The sequence below is a fragment of the Scyliorhinus canicula genome, chromosome 10, assembly GCF_902713615.1.
Source record: "Scyliorhinus canicula chromosome 10, sScyCan1.1, whole genome shotgun sequence".
NCBI lineage: Eukaryota > Metazoa > Chordata > Chondrichthyes > Carcharhiniformes > Scyliorhinidae > Scyliorhinus > Scyliorhinus canicula.
In genome coordinates, this window is record NC_052155.1 from 111,207,120 (window position 1) to 111,234,676 (window position 27,557).

General features: G+C 49.3%; 1 protein-coding gene across 18 annotated transcripts in view; it reads left to right on the forward strand.

Moving 5' to 3' along the window:
* Positions 1-27,557, forward strand: part of LOC119972600 (extracellular sulfatase Sulf-1-like) — a 690,773-nt gene that overhangs the window by 574,996 nt on the left and 88,220 nt on the right. For all 18 annotated transcript variants that reach the window (XM_038809548.1, XM_038809546.1, XM_038809551.1 and 15 more), the window contains 4 exons: positions 15,018-15,168; positions 15,383-15,558; positions 18,497-18,625; positions 19,888-19,944. In XM_038809548.1, coding sequence (XP_038665476.1) covers positions 15,018-15,168; positions 15,383-15,558; positions 18,497-18,625; positions 19,888-19,944 — 513 coding nt within the window. The remainder of the gene's footprint in view (positions 1-15,017; positions 15,169-15,382; positions 15,559-18,496; positions 18,626-19,887; positions 19,945-27,557) is intronic.

Below are 27,557 nucleotides of genomic sequence, written 5' to 3' on the forward strand. Positions count from 1 at the left end.
CCTTTTTCTCCCGGTTTTTTCAGGATTTTATGGGATAAATCGGTGAAGAGTGAGACAGTGAGGAGAAATCCCTCTCCGGTGTATGGAGAATTGGACCAGAAGTGGCCGTGTGAGACGCCAAAGTCCGATAAGGGAGACGCAAGCAGAGCTGGTAACACGGGAGAGCAGGGCGGGGCAGCAGGGCCGTGGGGAGACGGCACAGTGGTCAACGAATCAACTGGTGATTCGAGGGTTGCTTTGCCAAGCTGAAGAAGGACTCGCTGGTCCCGATTAAGGCTTCGATTGGTCCAGTGGTTCAGAATCAGGAAACCCACGGGAGAGCGATCCAGGAGGTGGAACAAAAGTTGTCCGAGCACAAGGAGTACTTAACCGTGCGTGAAAACAAAGGTGGGGATGGGAGGACTTCCGGTGTGCAGCATGACGTGAGTGAGCACACAGTGGCAGCTCCTGCCCAAGGTTACAGAAAAGTGCTCTTTTTTTGGGCGGCACGGGTTGGAATTTCGATGAAAAGCCGTTGGTGAATGTTCAAGGAGTACTTTCCTCCAGGAATAGGATGTTTCTGGGTTATTAGACCCTCAGAAACAGTGCAAGATTGGGCGGAAGCAGCAGCAAACAAGAGCCTCTACAAGCAGGCAGGCGGTGGAAGGGCCAGCTCAGATTTCTCAAGCTGACTTGAGGGCCTTTATGAAAGCTGAATTCTAGCAGCAGTCGACGCTGTCCCGACGAATCCCAGTGGGGGAAGGTGTCTTGAGGAGCATTCCCCATAATTTATGGTGCTCACCCGGAGTGGGGCAAAGGAAAAAGCTGCAGCAGCTCCCCAAGAAAAGCAGGGGAAGAAAGACAAAATGGCGGCCGGCGGAACACCCGAGAACTGGTGGAAGTGGGCGCAGGAGCAGCAAGCCTCTCTTCTGCGCTGTTTTGCGGAGCTGAAGGCTGAGTTGCTGGACTCCCTGAATGCAACTACAAACAAGCTGCTTGGGACCCAGGCGGCACAGGGGGTGTCGATTCGGGAGTTGCAGCAGCAGGCCGCTGAGAGGGAGGAGGAGGCCGTGGTCCTCGTGGGGAAAGTGGAGTTGCACGAGGCACTTCACAAAAAGTGGCAAGACCGCTTGGAGGAGCTGGACGTTCGCACGAGGCGAAAGAATTTGAGGATCCTGGGCCTGGCGGAGGGGCTGGAGGGGTCGGATCTCCCGGCGTATGTGACCACGATGTTGAGCTCGTTGATGGGAGCGGGGTCCTTCCATTTGCCCCTGGAGCTTGAGGGAGCTCATCGAGTGATGGCCAGGAGGCCTAAGGCAAATGAACCCCCGCGGGCGGTGCTGGTGCGGTTCCACCGATTCAGTGACCGGGAGTGTGTGCTGCGCTGGGCCAAGAAAGAGAGGAGCAGCAAGTGGGAGAATTCGGTGGTGCGAATCTACCAGGACTGGGGTGCGGAGGTGGCAAAGCGGCGGGCCGGGTTCAACCGGACGAAGGCGGTGTTGCATGCCAGGCAAGTCAAATTTGAAATGCTGCAGCCTGCGCGTCTGTGAGTGACATATAAGGACCGGCACCACTACTTTGAGTCCCCGGAGGAGGCGTGGGGCTTTGTACAGGCGGAGAAGCTGGACTCAAACTAGGGTCTGGGGACACACTATGGCCGTTGCTGTTTTCGCTGTTGCTGTTCTTCAATTTTGACAGGTGTTATTTTTATGCTGGTTTTCTTTTTGCTCTGTTTCCGGGTGGGTTTGTCTGTTGGGTATGGGTGTGGGGTATGTGGGGAACGTTGGGGGCATGTGCTTTATATGTTCTCTTCTGTACGGGGCTGGGGGTTGGGGTGAAACTGGATTTTGAGGAGCTGTGTCAGAAGGGTGGGGTGTGGCAGTGTGAAAGCGCGGGCTTTCCTCTGGATGTCCGTGCTGCGGGGCAGGGGGGGCGGAGCTGGAGGTGGGGGCGTGGCCTTCACTGGTTTTCTTTCCCCCGCTGAAGCGGTGCCAAGGAGGTGTGGCAAGAGGGGGATGACCCCATGCCGGGAGGAGATGGGTTTTGGCGGGAGCTGCCGGGTCAGCAGAAGTCAGCTGACTCACGGAAGTACCATGGAGGGTGCGTCGCGGCTAGGAGGGGTCCTAGCCTGGGGGGGTGGGGGGGGATACCGGGTTGCTGCTGGAATGGCCAGGAAGGAGCTGGTGTGGGCCGGGGGGGTAGGGGAGAGGCGTTATCGCCATGGGGAACGGGTCAGGCGGGGCGAGCTGGCCTGGGGCGAGCAGTCGATAAGCTATGGCTAGCCGGCAGGGGAGAGGGGCAGGTTGCCCTCTGATCCGGCTGATTACCTGGAACGTGAGGGGACTGAATGGGCCGGTTAAGAGAACTAGGGTATTTTCTCATCTGAAGGGGCTGAAGGCGCACGTGGCTATGCTCCAGGAGACCCACTTGAAGGTGGAGGACCAGGTTCGTCTGAGGAAGGGGTGGGTGGGGCAGGTTTTTCACTCAGGATTGGATGCGAAGAACCGGGGGGTGGCAATTCTGGTGGGGAAGAGGGTGGCGTTCGAGGCGGCTGAGGCGGTGTCAGACAAGGAGGGCAGATATATTATGGTGAAGGGTAGGCTGCAAGGAGAGAAGGTGGTGCTGGTAAATGTATATGCCCCGAATTGGGATGATGCCGGCTTCATGAGGCGATTGTTGGGCCGCATCCCAGACCTGGAGGCAGGGGGCCTGATCATGGGGGGAGACTTTAACACAGTGCTGGATCCCCCACTGGACCGGTCCAGTTCAAGGACGGGTAGGAGACCGGCGGCGGCCAAAGTGCTGAGGGGGTTTATGAACCAGATGGGAGGGGTGGATCCCTGGAGGTTTGGGAGGCCGAGAGCGCGGGAGTATTCCTTTTTCTCCCATGTCCATAGGGTTTATTCCCGAATAGATTTTTTCATCCTGAGCAGGGGATTGATCCCGAAGGTGCAGGATGCAGAGTATTCGGCCATAGCAATTTCAGACCATGCTCCGCACTGGGTTGATCTGGAGATGGGGGAGGCGCGGGATCAGCGCCCGCTCTGGCGCCTGGATGTGGGGATGCTGGCTGATGAGGAGGTGTGTAGGAGGGTCCGGGGAAGTATTGAGGGGTATCTGGATACCAACGACACGGGGGAGGTCCGGGTGGGGATGGTCTGGGAGGCTCTGAAAGCAGTGATCCGGGGGGAGCTGATCTCCATCCGGGCCCATAGGGAAAGGAGGGAGAGGAAGGAGAGGGAGAGACTGGTGGGGGAGCTCCTGGATGTGGACAGGAGATACGCGGAGGCACCGGAGGAGGGGTTGCTGGTGGAACGGTGTAGTTTGCAGGCCAAATTTGACTTGTTGACCACCAGAAAGGCGGAGACACAGTGGAGGAGGTCGCAGGGCGCGGTATATGAGTATGGGGAGAAGGCGAGCAGGATGTTGGCGCATCAGCTCCGCAGGCGAGATGCGGCTAGGGAAATTGGTGGAGTGATGGATAAGGGTGGGAATGTAGTGCAGAAGGGGACAGAAGTAAATGGGGTCTTTAGGGACTTCTACGAGGAACTGTACCGGTCGGAACCTCCGATGGGGAGAGGGGGGATGGAGAGCTTCATGAACAGGCTATGTTTCCCAAGGGTTCAAGAGGAGCTGGTAGAGGGGCTGGGGGCGCCGATAGAGTTGGAGGAGCTAGTCAGGGGGATTGGACAAATGCAGTCAGGTAAGGCGCCGGGGCCGGACGGGTTCCCGGTGGAATTTTATAAAAAGTATGCGGATCTGGTGGGCCCCGTGTTGGTGCGAGCCTTCAATGAGGCATGGGAGGGGGGGGGGGGCTTTGCCCCCGACGATGTCGCGGGCACTGATCTCTCTGATCCTGAAGCGGGATAAGGACCCCTTGCAGTGTGGATCATACAGGCCTATCTCACTCCTCAATGTTGACGCTAAGTTGCTGGCGAAGATCCTGGCCACCAGGATAGAGGACTGTGTGCCAGGGGTGATACACGAGGATCAGACAGGATTTGTCAAGGGACGGCAGCTCAACACGAATGTGCGGAGACTGCTAAATGTTATTATGATGCCGGCAGTGGAGGGGGAGACGGAGATAGTGGTGGCGCTGGATGCGGAGAAAGCGTTTGATAGATTTGAGTGGGGGTACCTGTGGGAGGTGCTGGAGCGGTTCGGATTCGGGGAGGGATTCATCAAATGGGTGAGGCTGCTCTACGCGGCTCCGATGGCAAGTGTAGTTACCAATGGAAGGAGATCAGAGTACTTTAGGCTCTACCGTGGGACCAGGCAGGGGTGCCCATTGTCCCCCTTGCTCTTTGCACTGGCGATTGAACCTTTGGCTATGGCGTTGAGGGAGTCAGGGAGATGGAGGGGTCTGGTGCGGGGTGGGGAGGAACATCGTGTATCACTGTATGCGGACGACCTGCTGTTGTATGTGGCGGATCCAGAAGGGGGAATGCCGGGGGTGATGGAGCTGTTAGCGGAATTTGGGGGCTTCTCGGGCTATAAGTTAAATTTAGGCAAGAGTGAGGTATTTGTAGTACACCCGGGTGATCAGGAGGAGGGAATTGGGAGGCTTCCGTTTAAGGGGGCAGTGAAGAGTTTCAGATACCTGGGGGTGCAGGTGGCCAGGAGTTGGGGGACTCTCCATAAGCTTAATTTTACCAGGCTGGTGGAGCAGATGGAGGAGGAATTTAAAAGGTGGGACATGGTACCGCTATCGCTGGCGGATAGAGTGAAGTCCGTCAAAATGACGGTTCTCCCGAGGTTCTTGTTCCTTTTTCAGTGTTTGCCCATCTTTATCCCTAGGGCCTTTTTTAGAAGGGTGACTAGTAGCATCATGAGCTTTGTTTGGGCGCATGGGACCCCGAGGGTGAAGAGGGTCTTCTTGGAGCGGGGTAGAGATGGTGGGGGGCTGGCGTTACCCAATCTCTCGGGGTATTATTGGGCGGCTAATGTGTCGATGGTGCGCAAGTGGATAATGGAGGGGGAGGGGGCAGCATGGAAACGGATGGAGAGGGCGTCCTGTGGAGATACAAGCCTGGGGGCCCTGGTAACGGCGCCGTGGCCGCTCCCTCCTACGAGGTATACCATGAGTCCGGTGGTGGCGGCTACCCTCAAGATTTGGGGGCAGTGGAGGCGACATAGGGGAGAAGTGGGGGGCTCGATGGAGGCTCCGTTAAGGGGGAACCATAGGTTCGTCCTGGGGAACATTGATGGGGGATTTCAGGGTTGGCACAGAGCGGGCATCAGACAGCTGAGGGACCTGTTTATTGATGGGAGGTTTGCGAGCCTGGGGGAGTTGGAGGAGAAATCTGGGCTCCCCCCGGGGAACATGTTCAGGTATTGCAGGTAAAGGCATTTGCTAGGCGGCAGGTGAAGGGATTCCCTTCGCTTCCCGCGAGGGGGGTGAGTGACAGGGTGCTTTCGGGGGTTTGGGTCGGAGAGGGGAAGATATCCGATATCTACAAGGTTATGCAGGAGGCGGAGGAGGCGTCAGTAGAGGAGGTGAAAACTAAGTGGGAGGGGGAACTGGGGGAACAGATCGAAGACGGGACATGGGCTGATGCCCTGGAGAGGGTTAATTCTTCCTCCTCGTGTGCGCGGCTTAGCCTCTTCCAATTCATGGTGCTGCACCGGGCCCACATGACTGGGACGAGGATGAGTAGGTTCTTTGGGGGTGAACATAGGTGTGTCAGGTGCTCGGGGAGTCCAGCGAACCATGCCCATATGTTCTGGGCATGCCCGGCACTGTAGGAGTTCTGGAAGGGGGTGGCAAGGACGGTGTCGAGGGTGGTAGGATCCAGGGTCAAGCCAGGATGGGGACACGCGATTTTTTGGGTTGGGATGGAGCCGGGAGTGCAGGAGGCGAAAGAGGCCGGTGTGCTGGCCTTTGCGTCCCTAGTAGCCCGGCGAAGGATCTTGCTACAATGGAAGGATGAGAGGCCCCCAAGCATGGAGACCTGGATCAATGACATGGCGGGTTTCATTAAGCTAGAGAAGGTCAAATTCGCCCTGAGAGGGTCAGTACAAGGGTTCTTTAGGCGGTGGCAACCTTTTCTCGACTTTCTGGCTCAACGATAGGGTACAGGGACAGTAGCAGCAGCAACCCGGGGGGGAGGGGGGGAAGGGGAAGGGACAGGGGGGGGGGGGGGGGGGGGGGGGGGGGGGGGGGGGGACGACAATGACTATGTTTGTTTATTTAATTTTAATTTATTTTTAAGTTCTTTTGTTGTTCATTGGGGTTGGGGGGGATGGGGGGGGGGGGACGACAATGACTATGTTTGTTTATTTAATTTAAATTTATTTTTAAGTTCTTTTGTTGTTCATTGGGGTTGGGGGGGATGGGGGGATGTGATACATACGGTCTGGGGGTGTTACAGTTATTATGGGTTATTTTGTTGCATTTCATTGTTTGTCGTTATGTTTTATATTTTCTGTAAAAAATTCCAATAAAAATTATATTTAAAAAAAAAACAAAGGTGGGGATGATGAACGACCGCCAAAAAACAATGCAAGAGAAGCTGGAGGACCTGGAGAATAGGTCCAAGAGGCGGAATCTCAGAATTGTCGGCCTCCCTGAAGGCAGTGAGGGATCGGATGCAAGAGCCTATGTGACGGACATGTTGGAGAAGTTGCTGGGGGCCGGGTCGTTCCCTCGGCCCCTGGAATTGGACAGCGCAGAGAGATCACGTGAGGAAAAACCGAGCAAACGAGCCACTGAGGGCCATGGTGGTACATTTTCACCGTTTCATGGACAAGGAACACGTTTTGAAGTGGACCAAGAAAGAACGGAGCAGCAAGTGGGAGAACTGTGAATTGCGCATCTATCAGGACCTGGGAGCGGATTTGGCCAAGAGGCGAGCTGGGTTCAATCGGGCAAAAATGACCCTCTTTAAGAAGGCAGCATAGTGGCCAAGCTTGCCACATTGGAGACAGCGTCGGAATTCTGCAGGCCATTGCCGCTTTAAATGGGCAGAGCCACAGTTGCCACACGTCGTGACGTCAGAACGTTCGGTGCACCACGGCGCATGCGGGTTGCGGTCGTATGTGGTGCGTGCCTGCGCAGTGCGATCTTCGGCGTCGCCGTCCCCTCGGTCAGTTCCCGTATGCGCGGGAGTCCACAGAAAGCGTGCAAAATGGCCGGCCTCATCCAGGCTTTGGCCTTGGAGTTATTTAATGGCTTGCACCCGCTCTGCCTCGTGGGGACCTTGCCGTGCCGTTTCAGCCGTTTGAATGTGCGAGTATCGGTTAGTGGTGTGTTCATGCAGAACGCAGGTCTCGATGACTATCGCAAGGGTGAGCTGTTTAATCTTGAGGAGCTGCTGGCGTAGGGGGTCCGATTGCACACCGAAAACCATCTGGTCACGGATCATCGAATCGGAGGTGGAGCCATAATTGCAGGACTGCGCGAGGATGCGAAGGTGGGTGAGAAAAGATTGAAAAGGTTCATCCTTACCCTGCAAACGCTGTTGAAAAAGGTAGCACTCAAATCTTTCATTTACCTCGATGTCACAGTGACTGTCGAATTTGAGCAGGACTGTCTTGAACTTGGACTTGTCTTCACCTTCAGCGAAAGTGAGAGAGTTGAAGATATGGATGGCGTAGTCTCCGTCCGTGGAAAGGAAGAGAGCAATCTTCCTGGCGTCTGAAGCAGCTTCCAGGTCTGTAGCTTCGAGGTAAAGCTGGAATTGTTGTTTAAAGATTTTCCAGTTCACACCGAGGTTGCCGGTGATGCAAGCGGCGGTGGAGGGCGGACACTGTCCATACTACCGGATGGCTGATTGCTGGTCGAAGGCAGATCACTTGAAGGTAGGTCTATTAAACTCTAACATCACGTACTGCGTTTACCTTAGCAGTAGCATAGACAGGCTACCAACATTTGTAATAGTACAACTCTATTTTATTAACTTAAGAGCTGTTGAACATACTTGCACTGTGGGTCAACACTATGTTAGATTGATTGAAGACCTATGCCTAACCTGACCAGCCTATACTGCTAGCACATGGTGGATGTTTGTGCGACTGACTGCGGGCTCCGTCTGTCTCAGAGGCTGTATCCCGAATGAGCGGGAAAACTAGTGCCCTCTGGTTTTATAGTGACCGTGCCCTAACTGGTGATTGGCTGCTGTGTTGTGTGTGTTGATTGGTCTTGCAGTGTGTCAGTCAGTGTGTGACTCTGCATCATCATATACTGATGTGTATATTATGACAGCCACAAGGATAGAGGACTGTGTCCCGGTGGTGATAGGGGATGGCCAGACAGGATTTGTTGAGGGCAGGCAACTCAACGCCAATGTTCAAAGGCTTCTAAATGTTATTATGATGCCCTCAGAAGGAGAGGAGGCAGAGGTGGTTGTAGCGATGGATGCAGAGAAGGCTTTTGATTGGGTGGAGTGGAATTACCTGTGGGAGGCGCTGGGAAGGTTTGGGTTTGGCGAGGGCTTTATTGACTGTCTGCGGTTGCTCTATCAGGCACCAGTAGGGCGTGTGCGTACGAACCGGCTGAGGACGGGGTATTTTAAACTACACCGAGGGACGAGGCAAGGATGCCCCGTCACCCTGTTACTGTTTGCTCTGGCCATGGCGTTAAGAGCCTCCAGGAACTGGAAAGGGCTGGTTCGGGGGGGTGGGGGGGGGGGGGGGGGGGGGGGGGGGGGGGTCGGAGGGTTGTGGAGCACCAGATGACATGCTCTTGTACATTTTGTACCCGTTGGAGTAATGCGAACATGGGGAAAAATGAATGTTCGCAATCCAGGCAAGAGGGCAGGAGAAGAGACTGGGAGAGCTGCCGCTTAGAATGGTAGGGAAGAGCTTTCGATATCTGGGAATCCAGGTGGCCCGGGAATGGGAGGCACTGCACAAGTTAAACCTATCCCGGTTGGTAGAACAAATGGAAGGGGACTTTAGGAGATGGGACATGCTCACGCTACCACTGGCGGGGAGGGTACAGACTGTGAAAATGACAGTCCTCCCCAGATATCTGTTTGTCTTTCAGTGCCTCCCCATCTTTATCCCTAAGGCCTTTTTCAAGCAGGTGAATAAGATTATTGTGGGCTTTGTGTGGGCGAGTAAAACCCCGCATGTGAAGAAAGTGTTGCTGGAGCGCAGTCGGGGGGAGGGTAGGTTGGCACTCCCAAACTTCTGCAACTACTACTGGGCGGCTAATAGAGCCATGATTAGAAAGTGGGTAGTGGGGAAGGGGTCAGCATGGGAGCGGATGGAGGCGGCATCATGTAAAGACACCAGTCTGGGAGCATTGGTAACGGCACCTCTGCCGTTCTCGCCGGCCCGATACTCCACAAGTCCGGTGGTAGTGGCGGCTCTGAGGATCTGGGAGCAATGGAGGAGATATAAGAGAGTGGAGGGAGCATCGATTTGGACCCCGATTTATAATAACCACAGGTTTGTACCGGGTAGGCTGGATGGTGGATTCCGGAGTTCGCAGAGGGCAGGAATTAGAAGGGAGGGGGATCTATTTATAGACGGGGGTTTTCCCAGCTTAAAAGCTTTGGAGGATAAATTTAAATTGCCAGCGGGGAATGGTTTTAGGTATTTGCAGGTGCGAGACTTCCTGAGAAAACAGGTGCCGGCCTTTCCGCTGTTGCCGCTGCGGGGATACCGGATAGAATAGTTTCCAGTACCTGGGTGGGAGAGAGGAAGGTATCAGATATTTACCAGGAGCTTTCGGAGGCAGAGGAAACCCCGGTGGAGGAGCTTAAGGGCAAGTGAGAGGACGAGCTCGGAGGAGAGATGGAGACGGGTCTATGGGAAGTTAACCCAAGCAGGGTTGATACCTCCTTATCATGTGCCAGGCTTAGCACTGGGCACACATGACAGCTGCTAGGATGAGTAAGTTCTTTGGGGTTGAGGATAGGTGTGTGAGGTGCGCGGGTAGCCCAGAAAATCATGTCCACAAGTTTTGGGCATGCCCGAAGCTGAGAGGGTTTAGGCAGGATTTTGCAAAGGCAATGTCTTACAGTTGAAATAGATGCTTTATTTCTATGAGTTTGTTCTCTCTCCAGCACTTATACTATGTTACATCTGAGCTGCCTGTCTGTGTCCTGTTCACCAGCTTCTGCTCCTGTGAAGAGAGCCCTGACTTCCTGTTTGTCTATGTATATATACATCTCTGGTACTCCCTCCAGTGGGTACTTAGTTGTAGTGTATTTACATTAACCCCTTGTGTATATACAGTGATGCATATCACTACAGTACCGAGTCCGGAGGTAGCGATCTCTGGAGTGTCAGAAGATCCGGGAGTTCAGGGGGCGAAAGAGGCCGACGTCCTGGCCTTTGCCTCCCTGGTAGCCCGGAGACGGATCTTATTAATGTGGAGGGACTCAAAGCCCCCGAGCGTAGATACCTGGGTTAGTGACTTGGCTGGGTTTCTCAGTCTCGAGAAAATAAAGTTTGCCGTAAGAGGGTCAATGGTTGGGTTCACCCGGAGGTGGCAGCCGTTCGTCGACTTTCTCGGGGAAAATTAAAATGTCAACAGATGCAGTATTCCGGGAGCAGTGGGTGTGGGGGGGGGGGGGGGGGGGGGGGGGTTTGTTGTTGTATGGTTGAGGTGCGTGACGATTGGGGGGGTGGGGGGGGGATGTTTATTTTACCATGTTGATGTCATTGTTTATGTTACTGTTATTAAAATTTTCAAATACCTCAATAAAATACTAAAAAATAAGATAGGTGCTTGATTGTCGGCCCAGACATGATTGACCAAAGTGTGCCATAAGCGTCTGCTGTAAAACTCTATGACTCTATGCTAGTGGTTGCTTACTACATGAAGGTCCATAAGAAGAACATAAGAACAGGAGTAGACTATTCAACCCCTCAAACCTACTCTGCCAGTCAATAAGTTTATGGCTGACCTGATGTGACCTTAACTGCACTTTCCTGCCTGTCCCCTCTAACCCTTGATTCACTTGTCAATAAAAAATCAGTCTATCTCAAATATAAATATATTCAATGGCCTAATCTCCACTGTTCAGTGGCAAAGGAACTCCAAACACTAATGAAATGAAAATCGCTTATTGTCACAAGTAGGCTTCAAATGAAGTTACTGTGAAAAGCCCCTAGTTGCCACGTTCCGGCACCTGTTCGGGGAGGCAGGTACGGGAATTGAACCGTGCTGCCTGCCTGCCTGCCTTGGTCTGCTTTCAAAGCCAGCAATTCTGCTCAGAGAAGAAATTTCTCCTCATTTCCGTTTTAAATGGGAAACCTCTTCTGGGGAAGGAGGGGAAGACTGTCAAGGGAAAGGAGTGGTGGGAGAGTGTCCATGGACTGAGAGGCTTCAAGGTCAGTGGTGTTGATGGTGGGGTCCGGTGGGGTGAACTCAGGGTATTGCTGATAGGAGGGAACAATCACAGTCAGTGGGTGAGCGGGATGCTCTCCAGGGTGAGAGTTTGGTGGTGTATCTCTCCTCAAATGGGCCACAGAGGAGGACGAGGCAGGTGGCTTGAATAACAAGAAAATGCAGGGTCAAAGCGCACATGGGGACAGTAACAGATGCTGGCTCTTGGGAGATGGAAGGTATTCATTGGTTGATCGTGAAAGGGTCCAGAGGGACGGGAGGGCTTCGTAGGCCTTGCTTTGAGATGGAGAGTAACCTGTAAAGGACAGGCTCACTAAATGCTTAACTTCAATTTGTTCATATATCCACTGAGGTGTGGATAATGCAGGCTGCAGACAACACTGCCTTGGCAATGGCTCTCATCCAAATGAGGCGAGGGAGGGCCTATCGCAGGTTGGCACAAGATCATGTGGAACAAGGGCCTGAGCAGCAAGAGCCAGTGGGGCCTCTGTAAAGTTGAGAGGCTAGTGAACATATAACCACTGCAACAGAGAACATTGGGTCCATCATTGATGTATCGCCAGTGGCGCTCTTTTCTAAGGATGAGCGAAAGATGATGTCAAAGGTGCCCTTCTGTATTGCGGGATGTGTTTGCTCAGATCTGTCAGCTTCCTCCGTCTGAGCTGCGGCCGCAATGACTTTGCAGGAGTCACGTGGAGCACCTGGGCTCCATTGAGTGAATGGCTGTCTGGGTGAGATTTAAATAAGTCACTCGGACCTTCGACCCCATGACGACGGGTCGGAAAACCTTCTGTCTCGCACACCAGAAGATTCGCCCAGACACCACCAGGTGCATAATTAATGAGTTTACCAGCAGAAGATTGTGCCACCGAGAGGAATCACGTTGACTTTCCCCTTCACCACTGGACATAGTCTCCTGAATGAACAATTCCACCCTGTATCTCTTTGCAGAGTATTTAATTTAATGTTAATAAATTAACTGTTATGATCGTTAAATTCACTGGATTATATATATGGGGCACGGTTCACCCAAAAGGGAAGAAAGTCATGTGGCGAGCGCGTTTAGCTGCGTGTTTCCTGGCACGCGCATGTCGAGAAACGCATGACTATTTCACGCGACCCGCGTTGAATAAGGGGACTGAGCAGGGAACGCATAGCCAAGGCCGCACATAGCCCCGTTTTGCACCGTGGGGTGCTCCGCTAACCGGAACTCTCCATTGTAGCAAGATATCGGTACGTCATTTTTAGTAACGTCCCGCTCTCCGTCCCAAAATGATCTTCGACCCCCCCCCCCAAACGCAACATGGGAGGGTCCGATCATGCACATGCAGAAAATGGCAGCTGGGCATGTTGGCAGTGTCCATGCCAGCTGGCAGTGCCACCTGGGCACATTGGCAATGCCATGATGGCATCCAGGTGTCTCTGGCTGGATGCCAGGCTGGTGGTGCCAGGGTACCTTACTGGCACCAGCAGTGCCAGGACACCACCCTGCCCAAAGGGCATACAGCTGGGGCCTCCGATCCCCTGGGAGACCCTCACAAGTACTGTTCTCTCTGGTCCCCATTTGTGGGGATGAGTTCTGAATGGTGCTCCCCCAAGGCTTCCTGCCTCGCTCTAATATGCGTTGAATCTCGCAAGGCGTTGCAAACGAATAGATCCCAGGATCGGCCACGCTGCGTCGCAGCAAGCTGCTTTTCTGATGCAGCGTGGCCGCTGGAACACCCTTTGGTGTCCTGATTATTATCATTATGGTCGGAATTCCTCTGCCGGCAGCGCACCCCAACCAGCAGGTTTCCCAGTGGCGTGGGTTGGTTACAATGGGAAATCCCATTGACAGGCCACGGGAAGATAGAATCCCATTGCCAGCGAAGGGCGCACGGCCCAGAAACATGTGGCTGATGGAGTGGAGAATACAGCCCTAATATTTTGCATTCCCTTCACCTATTTTAAAATGAGTTCAGTTCGGTGCCCTTATGTTCACTTGTACTGACAGCTTTGAGGCAGGGGGAACATCCATCTAACACAGCTTCAAGGAAAAATTCATGTGGTTCAGAGGTCCCTTTGCCTTAAAGGAAGTTTTAATGTTTACTAAATTAACAATTCAAATAATATTAATAGCAACACAGATCATAGAATTTACAGTGCAGAAGGAGGCCATTCGGCCCATCGAGTCTGCACTGGCCCTTGGAAAGAGCACCCTACTTAAGCTTACACCTCCACCCTATCCCCATAACCCAGTAACCCCACCTAACCCTAACCCCGTTTTGAACACTAAGGTGCAATTTAGCATGGCCAATCCAGCTAACCTACACATCTTTGGGCTGTGGGAGGAAACCGGAGCACCCGGTGGAAACCCACGCAGACCCAGGAAGAACTTGCAAACTGCGCAGAGACAAGTACCCGAGACTGGAATTGAATCCGGGACCCTGGAGCTGTGAGGCAGCAGTACTAACCACATTGCCAGCAGATGGCAAAATAGTGCAATAATGCATATGTTCTTCCAAATATGAGAAAAGCCTTTTCTTGAAATCAACATTAAAAGATGTTGTGACCAATCTGATATATTTATAGAATTTACATTGAATTTACAGTGCAGAAGGAGGCCATTCAGCCCATCGAGTCTGCACCGGCTCTTGGAAAGAGCACCCTACCCAAGGTCAACACCTCCATCCTATCCCCATAACCCAGTAACCCCACCCAACACTAAGGGCAATTTTGGACACTAAGGGCAATTTATCATGGCCAACCCACCTAACCTGCACATCTTTGGACTGTGGGAGGAAACCGGAGCACCCGGAGGAAACCCACGCACACACGGGGAGGATGTGCAGACTCCGCACAGACAGTGACCCAAGCTGGAATCGAACCAGGGACCCTGGAGCTGTGAAGCGATTGTGCTATCGACAATGCTACCGTGCTGCCCTCTAGCAATTATAGCAATTAAAATATGTCCCAACATTTTTGTTAATTCTTGTTTTATTTCACTTATGTGGAGAGAAATTGGAAGTGCATTTTAATAATAATAATAGTAGTTTAACTGATTTTATCTCTGAATTTTGCAGGGCATGAGTTCTTAAGTACATATTGGTCTGTCCTAATGGAGATCACCAACATTGGTTTAGCATTGCTGTCTGCTGGTATGCTTATTCTTTAGGGAGTGTGCCTTTGGAATTATATTTTTGAACAGTATCATGAGCTATTAGTCACAAGTTTGGACACTGCAAAGTATTTATGGTGAGCGGTACAGTGTACAAGTCATTTACATACCCATTCCGCCCAAACAATGTCCATAGCTATCTAATTGGCCTGTAAATTTAACCATCCATGATTGAATTAATTGGGCCATTGTCATCTAGAAATGAAAAGAAGCTCTTCAGCAGCTCAAGTGCATTCCCTGAAATGCTCATCAAAGTTGAATCCTGAAGAAGTCTGTTGCAGGTTACAATGAAGACTGTAGCATTAGAAGCAGCAGTGATTTACTTGATGCAGGGCCCTCAGACATGTGGGTTGACCTCGAACCTCCAGGGACCGACCGACTCCCAAACTCACATTGGTGTTGGTCCACTGCTAAATCATGGAGCACAGTCCCCAGGATGTTTATTTTAAATCTGCTCTTCCTCTTTTAGCAGCATCTCGGTCATAAGAACGAAGATCATTGAATATAGAAACAGTAAATTGATAAATGAGAAATATTTCCACCAGTGATGTTGAACCTTGCTTATTTTCTTATCTTCAGTACTCCGAGCTACAACTATGCCCCAAATATGGACAAGCACTGGATTATGCAGTTCACAGGAGCAATGAGGCCTATCCATATGGAATTCACCAACATTCTTCAGAGGAAGAGGCTGCAGACACTTATGTCCGTGGATGACTCTGTTGACAGGGTAAGCAGCATGACTAGACCGTTTAATATTAAATGGGACTTTAGCTTTTGCGCAGCAGCACATGAGAAAGCAGGTTGTTGTTGGCCATTAAAATAAAGGGGGGATTATGAGTTTAATTATTATGGCAGCAGAATAACAGTTTTCATGAAAATATTATCCTTGCTATTTTGCAACCAGTTAAAATAATAATAAAACAACCTGTATTATGCTTTAGATGTTTCAGATGCTTGCAGAGACTGGGGAACTGGACAACACTTATGTCATCTACACTGCAGACCATGGTTACCATATTGGGCAGTTTGGGCTAGTAAAGGGAAAATCAATGCCATATGACTTCGATATCCGGGTTCCGTTCTTTGTTCGTGGACCAAATGTGGAACCAGGGTCAATGTAAGGAATTATTTCTAGAATTTTCAAGTTTGCCGGGAATAGTTGAGAATTCTATTTTATATTCTATATTCAGGCAGTCTACAAACCGGTACTTTGCACTTCCCCACAGAAATAAACCATTTGCGGTCTGGTAACGTGACTGAGTAATGAATATGACAGTTAAATTTATTAGAAATACAACACAATGTCAGTTATGACCGTGCAAAATGCACTTGTAAGAAAACTAGAAGAAAGGAGGTACCACTTACAAAGTCTACGACCAGTAAAAAGAGATTTAAATCACTGGGCTCTTGAGCACCCCTAACAAGCACATAAATATGCCCTATAAATAAAATTGCTAAAACATGAATGCCTAATGAAAGAAAACAGTGCTGATTTCATTAAATTCCCACAGAAGGAGGCCATTCAACCTATCAAGTCCACACTGACCCTCTGAAAGAGCACCTATCTAGGCTCATACCCCACTCTATCCCCATAACCCCATTTTACCTCCCAATCTTGGACACTAATGGGGAATTTAGCATGGCCAATTTACCTAAACTGCACATCTTTGGACTGTGGGAGGAGACCGGAGCATCTGGAGGAAACCCACGCAGACACGGGGAGTATGTGCAGACAGGCTGGGAATGAACTCAGGTCGCTGGCGCTGTGAGGCAGCAGTGTTAACCACTGTGCCACCCCATATGTAACATAATAAGCACATTGAAATCGCTGATTTGCAAGGTATCAGAGGGCAATCTGCACTCCAGCACAAGTCAGCACTTTCATTCCTCGGAGAAGAGGAGAAAATTGGCCAAAATAAAAATTGGGGAGCAAAGCTGTTCATAAACCTATTTGGAAATATGGAGTGAGGGGACAGGGGATGCAGCTCATCTCAATGAGATGCAATGTCACAGAATAACTTATTATGAATTCTGAAAGCAGAGTTTTGTTCCTCAATGTCTGAACACTTCATGGCTAGACTTATTGAGACATAAATTCAGCTTTAGTGGTCCTATTGCATGTCATGTGAAATTGTGGAACTCTAGCCTATGATTTTCTTTCCATCAAATCTGTGCTCCCGTGGCTTTATTATGATATCACCACACCAATGTATTATTTTACCTCCAGTTTTTAACGTACTCTGCTGGAGGTGGCAATCCTTTCTGTGGTATGAATCTGTGAGGTCTGGTAGCCCTCCAGTGTCTTGTACAAAGGACCATGCATTATGTGAGTTAGCAACCTAGTCATGAACATCACATCTAAACCCAATCCATGCACATGCCCATAATTACCTGCCATCAGGGGTCAATAAATAGCAATGTTGAGTGGGAAGCCCAGCTGGAAATTCCTCACCTTAGCCCAGGATATCAGGTGCAATTCTAATGTGATCAGTTTTAAGCTGCTTTTCATCAATAAAACAAGAATTTGAACTAATAAGGAGGCAGATTGGGAGGAGCATATGGGAAGGGGATGGAGGATATGTCTAGTGAGAGGTTAGGCAGTCTGAAATCATTAAAAAAGAAATAAAGAGAAACTATAGAGAATTTAGAACAGTAAGGAAAATAGAGGATGAATTTTTTTTAAATACGAAAAGAAGATATTGATGAATATGAATGTGTCAGTTCCACAGTGTTTACAATCTATTCATTCAAATTCCTTGATAATTCTCATTCCTATGGGCGGGGTTTTCTGGTCCCACCAGTGGGGGACATAGTCTCGGGAGGGACGGGAAAATTTGGTGAACATCCAAAATTGAATAGACTTGTGGTTGCCGTCCAAATTTTCCTGCCCAATGATTCCCGGCACTGGTGGGACCGGGAAACCCAGTCTTTGGCACTAAATGTGTAATCTTCTACATCTTTTGCCATGTTTCATTCAAATGACTGGAAAACATAAATTAAAATTGGGTGCCATGTCAGTGGTCCTGTTCCTGGCACCTACCCCGACTACACTTCCACCAGTGACAGGGAAGCAATGGGAGACCTGCTTGCCGATGGGCCAACTGAGGCTTTAAATGGTCAATTAATGATTATACTCAAGGCCCTCCTCCAGTGGCCGCTGGGAAGTTAGCCTCAGGCTGGGAGGCCAGCACTAAATGTCAGGTTGGTGGCCGGGCAAAGAAGGGGTAGCTTTCTTTATTGAAGCCTCTCTTTGCTCCATTAGGTATTCCCACCCCAATCCCACATTTCTACTCACCCCTGTCCTGTCCAGCCCGGCCCCCACTCTCATTGCCTCGCTCACCAGACCCTGCCAATCAGTCTCTGGTGAAAGCCCAGGCTTAACATGAGGCCCAGTACCATCACAGCAGCTTCCCTGTGGGACAAGAGACCTGCAGGCCATTTGATTGACCTGCCGCTCTCAGATGCGGGACTTCCTGCCCATTGGGAATGGAAGCCTCATCCCAAGCCAATCAATGGCCTGGTGGTCATTAAATGGCCAACGGAACAGGGGCAGGCTCACCCTTGACTTTTGTGCTGTGAGCTGGATCCTGCCCCCAGCATAAAATACAACCCAAGGTTTTATTAAAAGAGCAAATAGTTGGAAAACCAGTGCAAAAACTTGTTAACTGTTAACAGAAGAAAGGAAATTAGAAAAATGCTTTGATCAAGGATTTTTGGAAATTGAAATGCTTTCCCTCAAGGGGACAATGCAGAAGAATATAAAGCTGATTTTCTGATCTTTACCCCATTGCTCAGGGAGAAGGGAGGCAACCAGACCAGTGCTTGTTCAGGATTGAGGTCTCATTGCTTGGCCTACACTTACAGAAGCCACAGACTCAATGCAGCAATGTGGAGGCAGCAGGGGGTGTTTGTAGCATCTTCTCATGTTGGGTTTTGAGCACTGTTCGCTTGTAAATCATGTTTCTTTGCCTTCTGTGTACAAGAGTTTAGTTATGTTTAAGTTAATTGCTTAACTTGTGATATTCCATACATTGTGGTTGTGCTTATTCCAACAGTATTCCTCAGTTGGTCCTGAATATTGACCTCGCTCCCACCATCCTGGATATTGCAGGCCTTGATATTCCACCAGATATGGATGGCAAGTCTATCCTGAAACTCTTGGAATCTGAGAAACCAAGGAACAGGTCAGCTTAAACAATTGAGTGCGGACACCTATATACATTCTGCAGGAAGGTTGAAATAATAAAATGGGAACCAGAGAGGAATAATAAGGAACAATACAACCAGATTCAGAATCGCGGCAACGACACAGAAAGAGGCCATGGCCCCTTGAGTCCTCGACAGTTCTATGAAAGAACAATTTAGCTAGACCCACTCCCCTACCCTTTTCCAGTAGCCATGTATTTTCTTCCTTTCACACATGTACCACTTTTCAAAGCTACAATTGAATGTGCCTCCACCAGCCTTTCAGGCAGTGCTTTCCCGATTGTAACACTCAGTTTGAAAGATCATTTTCCCTCCTGGCACATTTGGTTCCTTCGCCAATCACTTTAAATCAGTGTTTTGTGTTTTTGAACCTTCGACCAATGGGAACAGTTTCTGCTCTGTCTAAACCCCTCATAATTGAAACACATAAAATCTCCACTCAACGTTTCCTCTCAGGTGAACAACCGCAAATTCTCCGACCTATCCACATAACTGACTCCCTCCTCCCTGAAACCATTCTTGTAAGTCTTTTCTGAACCCTCTCGAGAGCTGCTCGGAATTGGATATAATATTCCAGTTGAGGCTGAACCAGTGTTTTCTAAAGGTTCTTCATAACTTTCTTGTTCTTGTACTCTTACCCTCCATTTATAAAGCCATTTATTCCCATCTTCTTTACAATTGTATTGTTTAGTTTTCATGCCTTTCCTCTTTCTTCCTACTAAATGTATCATTCTGATAAACTTCACCTACCACGTGTACTGCCATTGCACCAACCTTTGCCAGGGGCTGGAGACTTGCTGGGGACACTATTGGGGTGGGGGGGGGGCTCCGGGGCGTGCGAGCCGGCCAAAGATTGGGCACTGTTTTGCAGGCCGGCTCCGTGAGTGACTGCTGCCGTGCGCATGCATGGCCACGGAGCTGGCAATTCTCTGGGATGTATCGGCAGCTAGAGCCGGGTGCTCTGCTGCCTTGATGCTAGCCCCCACCAAACGGAGGATTGGTGGACGTTTTACGCCATTTGTTCTGTTGTAAAACGTCACTGTTCCCTCGCCGGCGTGAGGACATAGCCTCAAAATCGGAGAATCCAGCCCCATATTCCTAAAGCAGTCTCCTTGGTCATTCCCACTTAGTGGTGGAGACACCCACTGGCATTTTCTAGATAAGGAAACCTACAGATGTGTTGTCTATGCAATGGCATAGATAAGTTACCGTCTGATCGCAAGCATGTCTTTTCTTCCAGATTCCGTTCAAATAAGAAGGCCAGGATTTGGCGTGACACATTCCTTATTGAGAGAGGGTAAGTTACTGTGCAGTAAGAATTTAACGCAAAACATTCCTATGATTGCTCTGCCTTCACAAAATATACATGCTTAGAAGCATTGTACTTTGAACCTAAAACTATTTTGTTAAGGATTTAACACAAAAATATAGAAACTTATGTGATTTTCCAACTTGCAAATGTCTTCAACCTAGTAGTTATTATATTCTTCTTGTAGCATTGCACAAAACTGAATACAAATATATCTTACTGGATTTTCTGTCAAGGAATTGCCTACCAAAGAGCTCAAACTCCCTAGGTTTTGTGATTGCAAGTATCTATCAAGTCATACACTTACTTATACCAGTATCATCTCCTTCACAGAAAAATACTGAATGTTGGAAGTAATTGTTAATGCATTAATAAACTCCAAAACTGAATTGTATTAATAATTAAAGAAGCATATCCAAGGTAAACTGCATTTGAATTTATAAAATGCAGGTGTAACCTCATTCCTGGGATGAGTGGAAGTGTGCAAGTGACATGTTAGTGAATCAGGACTGCAGCACAAACATCTCCCATTCTCTGCTCTTGGGTTTCTCACCACAGTTTAACACCCAGGCTAAGATTTTTTGGATGCACTGTACATTTTCCAGAAGTGCAGTTGAAACTCCATTTACATCTGTAACTGAGATGTCTGCTACATCTCTGGCAAAGTTATGGTGGCAGAATCGAAGGGACTACGAGGAAATTCCTGGTTCTAGCCCGTGCCCGGATGTGAATCCAGTTTGGATTGTATTAGCTGGTCTAGCTTTTTCCTGCCAATGATTGAAAAAGTCAAGAACAAAAGAGTAAAACAAATAATTGTTTATTACCCATTGAATCATAGTTGAGAATGCTACACAAGGTAAGTAACAGAAGTTACAAAGATAGATTAGGAAGCAGTTAACCTTTTCCTCCTGTCAGCAGCTGATGCTGCTCTGATTGGTCTCATATCCCTCATCCATTCCTCTTGCAGATCAAGGGAACCCCGAGAAAGATGTCAATAACCCAAAGACTTAATCATGGAGAATCATATACATTCACTCTTTTTAGGTGAAGAGCTCAGTGAATTTCTGGAATGAATGTTGGGGTGTTGGCTAGATCTTGATAGGTTTGATGAAGTCTTTGTAGTCAGGCGCAGGTTAACTGTAGGTTTTAATTAACTACTGGAACTCTATACAGAGATATAATAAAGAATCCAAGCTAGGAGCTATCTCCATGCTGGGCCTGCACCCAGCTCTGTCCAACACTGTATGAACTCTGGGTGTGGGTCATGTGCTGTCTTACAGCACAGTGTGCATCTCTTACACTCAGTCTTCATGGTGGAAGACACCAGTGGGATGCCAGAGCTCCAGAAGAATCAGGGGCACAGGTGAGTGTAGTGCCCATCATTAAGGAGAAGGTTCCGGGGAAACTGAAAGGTCTGAGGGTGGATAAATCACCTGGACCGGATGGGCTGCACCCCAAGGGTCTGAAAGAGATAGGTGAGGAGATTGTGGAGGCACTGGTGATGATCTTTCAGGAATCACCGGAGGCAGGGAGGGTCCCAGAGGACTGGAAAGTGACTAATGTAAAGCCCCTGTTTAAGAAGGGAGGGAGGCAGAAGGCGGGAAATTATAGGTCTGACTTCGGTCATTGGTAAGATTTTGAATCTATTATTAAAGATGAGATTGCGGAGTACTTTGAAGTGGGTGATAAAACAGGACTGAGTCAGCACGGCTTCGTCAAGGGAAGGTCATGTCTTACAAATCTGTTTGAGTTCTTTGAGGAGGTAACAAGGAAGTTAGACAAAGGAGAACCAGTGGATGTGATTGATTTAGATTTCCAGACGGCCTTTGACAAGGTGCATAGGAGACTGTTAAATATGTTAAGAGCCCATGGTGTTAAGGGTAAGATCCTGGCATGGATAGAGGATTGGCTGACTGGCAGAAGGCAGAGAGTGGGGATAAAAATCCTCTGCAATGATTTATTTTCCCAAATCAGCTGGTTGTTCGGACAGGGCATGAGTTAAGTGCTTACTGTAAAAGGTTAACATCAGAAGCACCTGACGTTGATGTAATTATGATGCAATGGCATCATGCCTAAATAACAGGAATCTGGAGTGTGGAAAGTCCAACCTCATGCAGATCACCTAAGAAATAAATAAAACTGTAAATAAATAATAACGGTTTTAACAAACTACAGTCTTGAATAGCTTACTTAGGGAAAATAGACAAACCCCAAAAAACTGCATCTGGACCCCAAACACACGACAAAATATTTTACAGTAAATGTAGTGAGGTCACGTTAATGAGCTGTTGCAGGAAATTTAAGTGGCAAGTAGCCTCCAATAATGCTCTGGGTGGCCGTATTTCACTTTCTCTCCTTTACCAAGGTGTCATCTTGTGCTAATTGTAGGCCGGGATTCTCCCATGCGAGTCTGCCCCACTATCGCTGCCAGCAAGGACAGAGGGCGCGATTCTCCCAAAACGGGAGAAATCGTAAGGCTGGCGTCAAACCCGGGCAGGTTTGACGCCAGCGCGCCCCTTCCCAACCGGGAACCGATTCTGGTCCCCGGTCGGGGCTAGCAGCCCGTCGCCGTAAGCTCCGGCATCACGGGCTTAACGAATTTCGTTAAGCCCGCTTGCCGGAGTTAGCGCTGGCTGACGCGTCATATGACGCAGCCGCGCATGCGCGGATTGGAAGACTCCAACCCGGCATGCGCGGATGACGTCATCACGTATTTGCGCGAAACCCGCGCATGCGCGGGCCGGGATGCCCCTCAGCCGCCCCGCGAATGGATACTGCGGGGCGGCGGAAGGAGAAATAGTGCGCGGGCATCGGGCCCGCTGCCCGCGATCGGTGCCCACCGATCGCGGGCCCATGGCACCCTTGGCACGGCCGTGGTACTGCCGTGCCAATCGGTGCCATGGTTATAAAAAGCGAGTTGTTCCCGCCGTTTTTACGAACGGCCAGACCAGGTGTGTTTGCCGTTCGTAAAAACAGCGTAAAGGGCTGGGACTTCGGCCCATCTATCAGCTGTGAATCGCTGCCGGCCGTAAAAAAACGGCGGCAGCGATTCGTGTCGGGAATTGGGCGGGGGGGGGGGGGGGGGGGGGGAGAATAGCGGGAGGGCGGGAAAAATGTCGGGAAGGCCCTCCCGCTATTCTCCGACCCGTCGTGGGGGGCGGAGAATCGCGCCCAGAGAATTTACCTCAGCTAAATCTCCCATTCATTGCAGCAGGACTGGAGAATCCCGGCCATAAACTAATCCAGCATTTCAGCTCAACATTTGGCTCTTTAGGACCAAACATTTCCAGGCAAAATCATTCCCTTTGTACTTTTAGCTAGCAATTTCTCCAGAGTCTATGTAACCGTGTCCTTAATAAGCTGGCACTTGTTATATTGTCATTCAATTGGAAGATGGTATTGATGTCTGAGTGATGAACCTTTAACTGTAGGGGTTCTACCTATTTATTCTCGACCTCTACTCCTGCGTAAATCCATCTTCCATGCTGATAGCTGCATCAGGACTAACTAGCCTGGCTGTGCAACTGGGCACCCTGGGAGGTGCCAGGCTGGCAGTGGCAAGGTGCCGGGATTCCACCATGCCTGGAGGCCAGCCACCCAGGGGATACTGCCCCCTACCCTCCGGTCCCCGACCACCCCGCATCCCACCCCCAGGTCCTGTTCCACCAGGTCCCCTTTTGTGGGGTCCAGTACTGAATGGCACCCAGCTGGGGTCTCCTCTGTGAAGCTGATAGATGCCAGGTGGTCGTCGGATCCAATTCGAGCATGGCTAAGTGGGTTTTTAAGCTCATTTTGGGCGGGACCTAAATCACGACGTCTTGCGAGATCTGGTTACCCCCGCTTCTGGTGGTGCATGGCCGGTAGATTGCGCCCACAGTGGTTGTACACATATTCAGATAATGATGTGGAGATGTCGGCATTGGACTGGGGTGGGCACAGTGAGAAGTCTTACAACACCACGTTAAAGTCCAATAGGTTTATTTGGAATCACTAGCTTTCGGAGCACAGTTCCTTCATCAGGTGATGAAGGAGCTATGCTCTGAAATAACAAATTCAGGTTGGTTCAGATCTGTTTAGTATCTGCGCATTTATACCTGAGTTGCTCTTGGATAAGGGCAAGAGAAAAATCAGGTCCTTTGACTTTTCTGCTGCACTGATTTCTTTCACGAACAATGTGGTTTCCTTCATGCAAAAAGAGTGATTTGATTATTTTGATGATAACTTCTCGATAATTAATAGAGGTTCTATGCAATCGTCTTTAGTTAAGAATTTGATGCAGCCATTTAACATCAAATTGTCCACTTTCTCAGCCACACTATAATTACTCTCTAAAAAGGGAGTTTGTTGATTAAATGGCTAAAACTTTGACTTCCCTTAGAATATCTACAGTGCCCATTCAGCCCATTGAGTCTGCACCAACCCTCCGAAAGAGCACCTAGTCTCACTTCCCCTGTATATCTCCTCAACCCCACCTAACCTGCACATCTTTGGACATTAAGGGGCAATTTAGCATGGCCAATCCATCTTACCTGCACACCTTTGGACTGTGGGAGCAAATCAGAGCATCCGGAGGAAACCCACACAAACTCGGGGAGAGCGTGTAAACTCCACACAGACAGTCACCCAATGCCAGAATTAAACCTGGGTCCCTGGCGCTGTGGGGCAGCAGTGTTCGCCACTGTGCAATCCACCATGCTGCCACTTGCCTAATCATTTGCAAGCGAATAAGAGGTGATAATAAAAACAGAGAATGCTGGAAATACTCAGCAGGGGAGGCAACGTTTGTGGAGAGAGAAACAAAGTTAATGTTTCAGGTCTGTGACCTTACAGCAGAAATCAGAAATTAAATGAAAGGCCATGAATCTGAAATGTACTCTGTTTCTCTCTCCACAGAGGCTGCACAGACCTGCTGAGCAATTTCTGTTCATTTGTTCACATTTCCAGTATCCACAGTTTTTTGCTGTTGTCATAAACAGCCCAGCGGAGGCCATCAGTAATTGTCATTGGGAATTTCCTTCACACTTTGGTTTCATTAAATGTTCCATACAGTAACGTTCTACTTTAGTTCCATGTCAAGTTAACCAACAACATAGTCACTGGCTAAGGAATACGAGCAAAAGGTTGCCTTATCAGGAAAGGTTAAGCAGGTTGGGCCTATACTCATTGGAGTTTAGAAGAATGAGATGTGATTATATTGAATAATATTCTGAGGGAACTTGATACAGTAGCTGCTGAAAGAAGGTTTACTCTTTTAGCGGAATTTAGAACAAGGGGCCAGTACTTAAAAATAAGGAATTTCCCATTTAATGTGGGGATGAAGAGGAATTTCCTTTCACTTGAGGACTGTTAGCAGTGGAAGCTGTGGCATTAAATACATTCAAGGCTCAGTTAGACAGGATTTGTTTTATGTACAAGGGAGTCAAGGGTTATAGGAAACAGACAAGAAAGTACCGTTAAGGCCACAACCAAATCAACCATAATATTTTGAATTGTGGAGTAGGCTTGGTGGGACAAATGGCCTACTCCTGTTCTTATTTCTTCTGTTCGTATGAAAATAAATTGGTAGAAAAGCTGCCATCAATCAGAAGGTTAACAAAGATTATCTTAACATCAATTGTTAGCCTTAATTTCCCTTCGTGACAATTTGTACCAAACAATTTAAATTAATTTTATCATCCCTTTCTTTTAAAATAATTTATGTGGGGGATTCTCTGCTCCACTAAGTCCTGATGTGGCGCATAGCTTATGTTGGGCAAACAAAATCTATGCGTTCTCGACAGAAAGCACTTAACTGCTTTTGATGTTGTCAGGAGTTGTCAATTATAGCTAGATGTTTATAAACATTAGGTTCAAAGCAGAATACTTGCGATACATTCAAGCGTGAAAGGAAATTAAACTACACAATCGAGAATCCTGGCTGTCCGGAGGTTGTTACTCTGTCAATTGCAGCCTATTAAAAGCTTTTTCTCTTTGAAAGTGAATAGAAGCCTTGCAAATCAGAGGATCTGAGGGCGTTTAAAGCCTTGTGATGTGGTTTTGGTTTTCTATTAAGCTACAGCTCCTGTCTGAGGCAGCAGGTGTAAGGGACAGCTGAGTGAAAAAGCAGCGATTGTTCAATGTTTCTGCCTGGGCTGCCCTTTAGCTTCTGGGCAGGGCTGACCTGTGGGGGTTCTCTGATATGGGGGGGGTTCTCTGATATGGGAGGGTTCTCTGATATGGGGGGGGGGGGTCTCTGATGAGGGGGTCTGGTGATGCTCTCTCATGGGAGGTCTGAAGGGAACAGAATCCCTTGCGATTCCTGTCATGCATAGATTAGCATGGCTGGGGACAGTTAATCACTTCTTGTTGCTGCTCCCAGCGCGTGCACAAACCAGAAGCGATTCATCTCTGGGTGGAGACATAGGGCTGGATTCTCCAATTTTTGGGCTATGTCCAGAGGATCCATAGCATTTTACATGGGAAAATTCGGCACGGCACCAGCACCGATCCTCCGACCGTTGAGGGGCTAGGAGCCGTGCCACGTAAAACGCATGGCCTTCCCAATATAAATGCCTGGAGAATTGCTGGATCCATGGCTGTGCTTGCACCGTGACGACCTGCAGCGAAGCGCTGTACAGCATGACGCCAGCTGTGTGCTGACTAGACCTGCCAGATTGTGATCCCCTGGTACTCTCGGGACACCCCCCACCAGTACCCCAATCCCTCGCCGAAGCCCTCCTGGACAGCAGCATGGCTCCCGCCCGACTGTTGGCGGCGGTGGACACATTCCGCAGTCGCCACGCCGGGTTACCGATCGCTGAGACCACACATCAACCATGCGGTTGGAACTCGGCCCATCAGGGCGGAGCATGGAGGACGGCCTTCAGGTAACGTCCTCAGGCCATCCCAACAGCCTGCGGCATGCTCCTCGATGATGCCATTTTGGAGGGGGCGGAGCATCCAAAAACAGGCACCGCCCCCGATTCCATCATAAAAAGGGATTCTCCGCCCAATCGCCAAATACGCAATTATAGAGAATCCCACCCAAGGTTTCCCAAACAGAGCATCCAGCCCAGAGGTTTGGGGGGTTTATGATAATGGTGCTGGTAAAGCCAAATAAACTACTGAGGCATGAAAGCAGTATAAGGAGAGGAAATCCGAATCAGCAGAATTTAATAGTTTTGTGAGGGCCACAAAGAATCCAGCACGCGTTTTCAGGATAGAAAGAAATACCATTTATTTACAATAACATATATATACAACAGCAGCAACAATTTCCCTTGCTGCCAACTCCTCTCTCTCTGGTTCCAAACTTGCCAGCTCTATTTATGCAGGGAGTCTGCTAATGATTTCTCCGCCCCCCTCATTGGGGAAGCTCATACTCCCACAGGATTGTGGGATTGTCATTAGTCCCCAGCCAATGGTAAGCAGGCAGGTTATAACAAATAGTAGTTTCAGTAACATGTTCCTTCAGTTGCCTGTACTAATTCATTTCATTCACATTAGGCTGCAGCTGCTATGGTGCTTTACTGTCACTGTTTAATCAAGAATATTCAGAAAGGCAAGGGAAATGTATTCAAACTATTTTAACTCTCCATTCCTAAATATAGAAGTGATGCTCT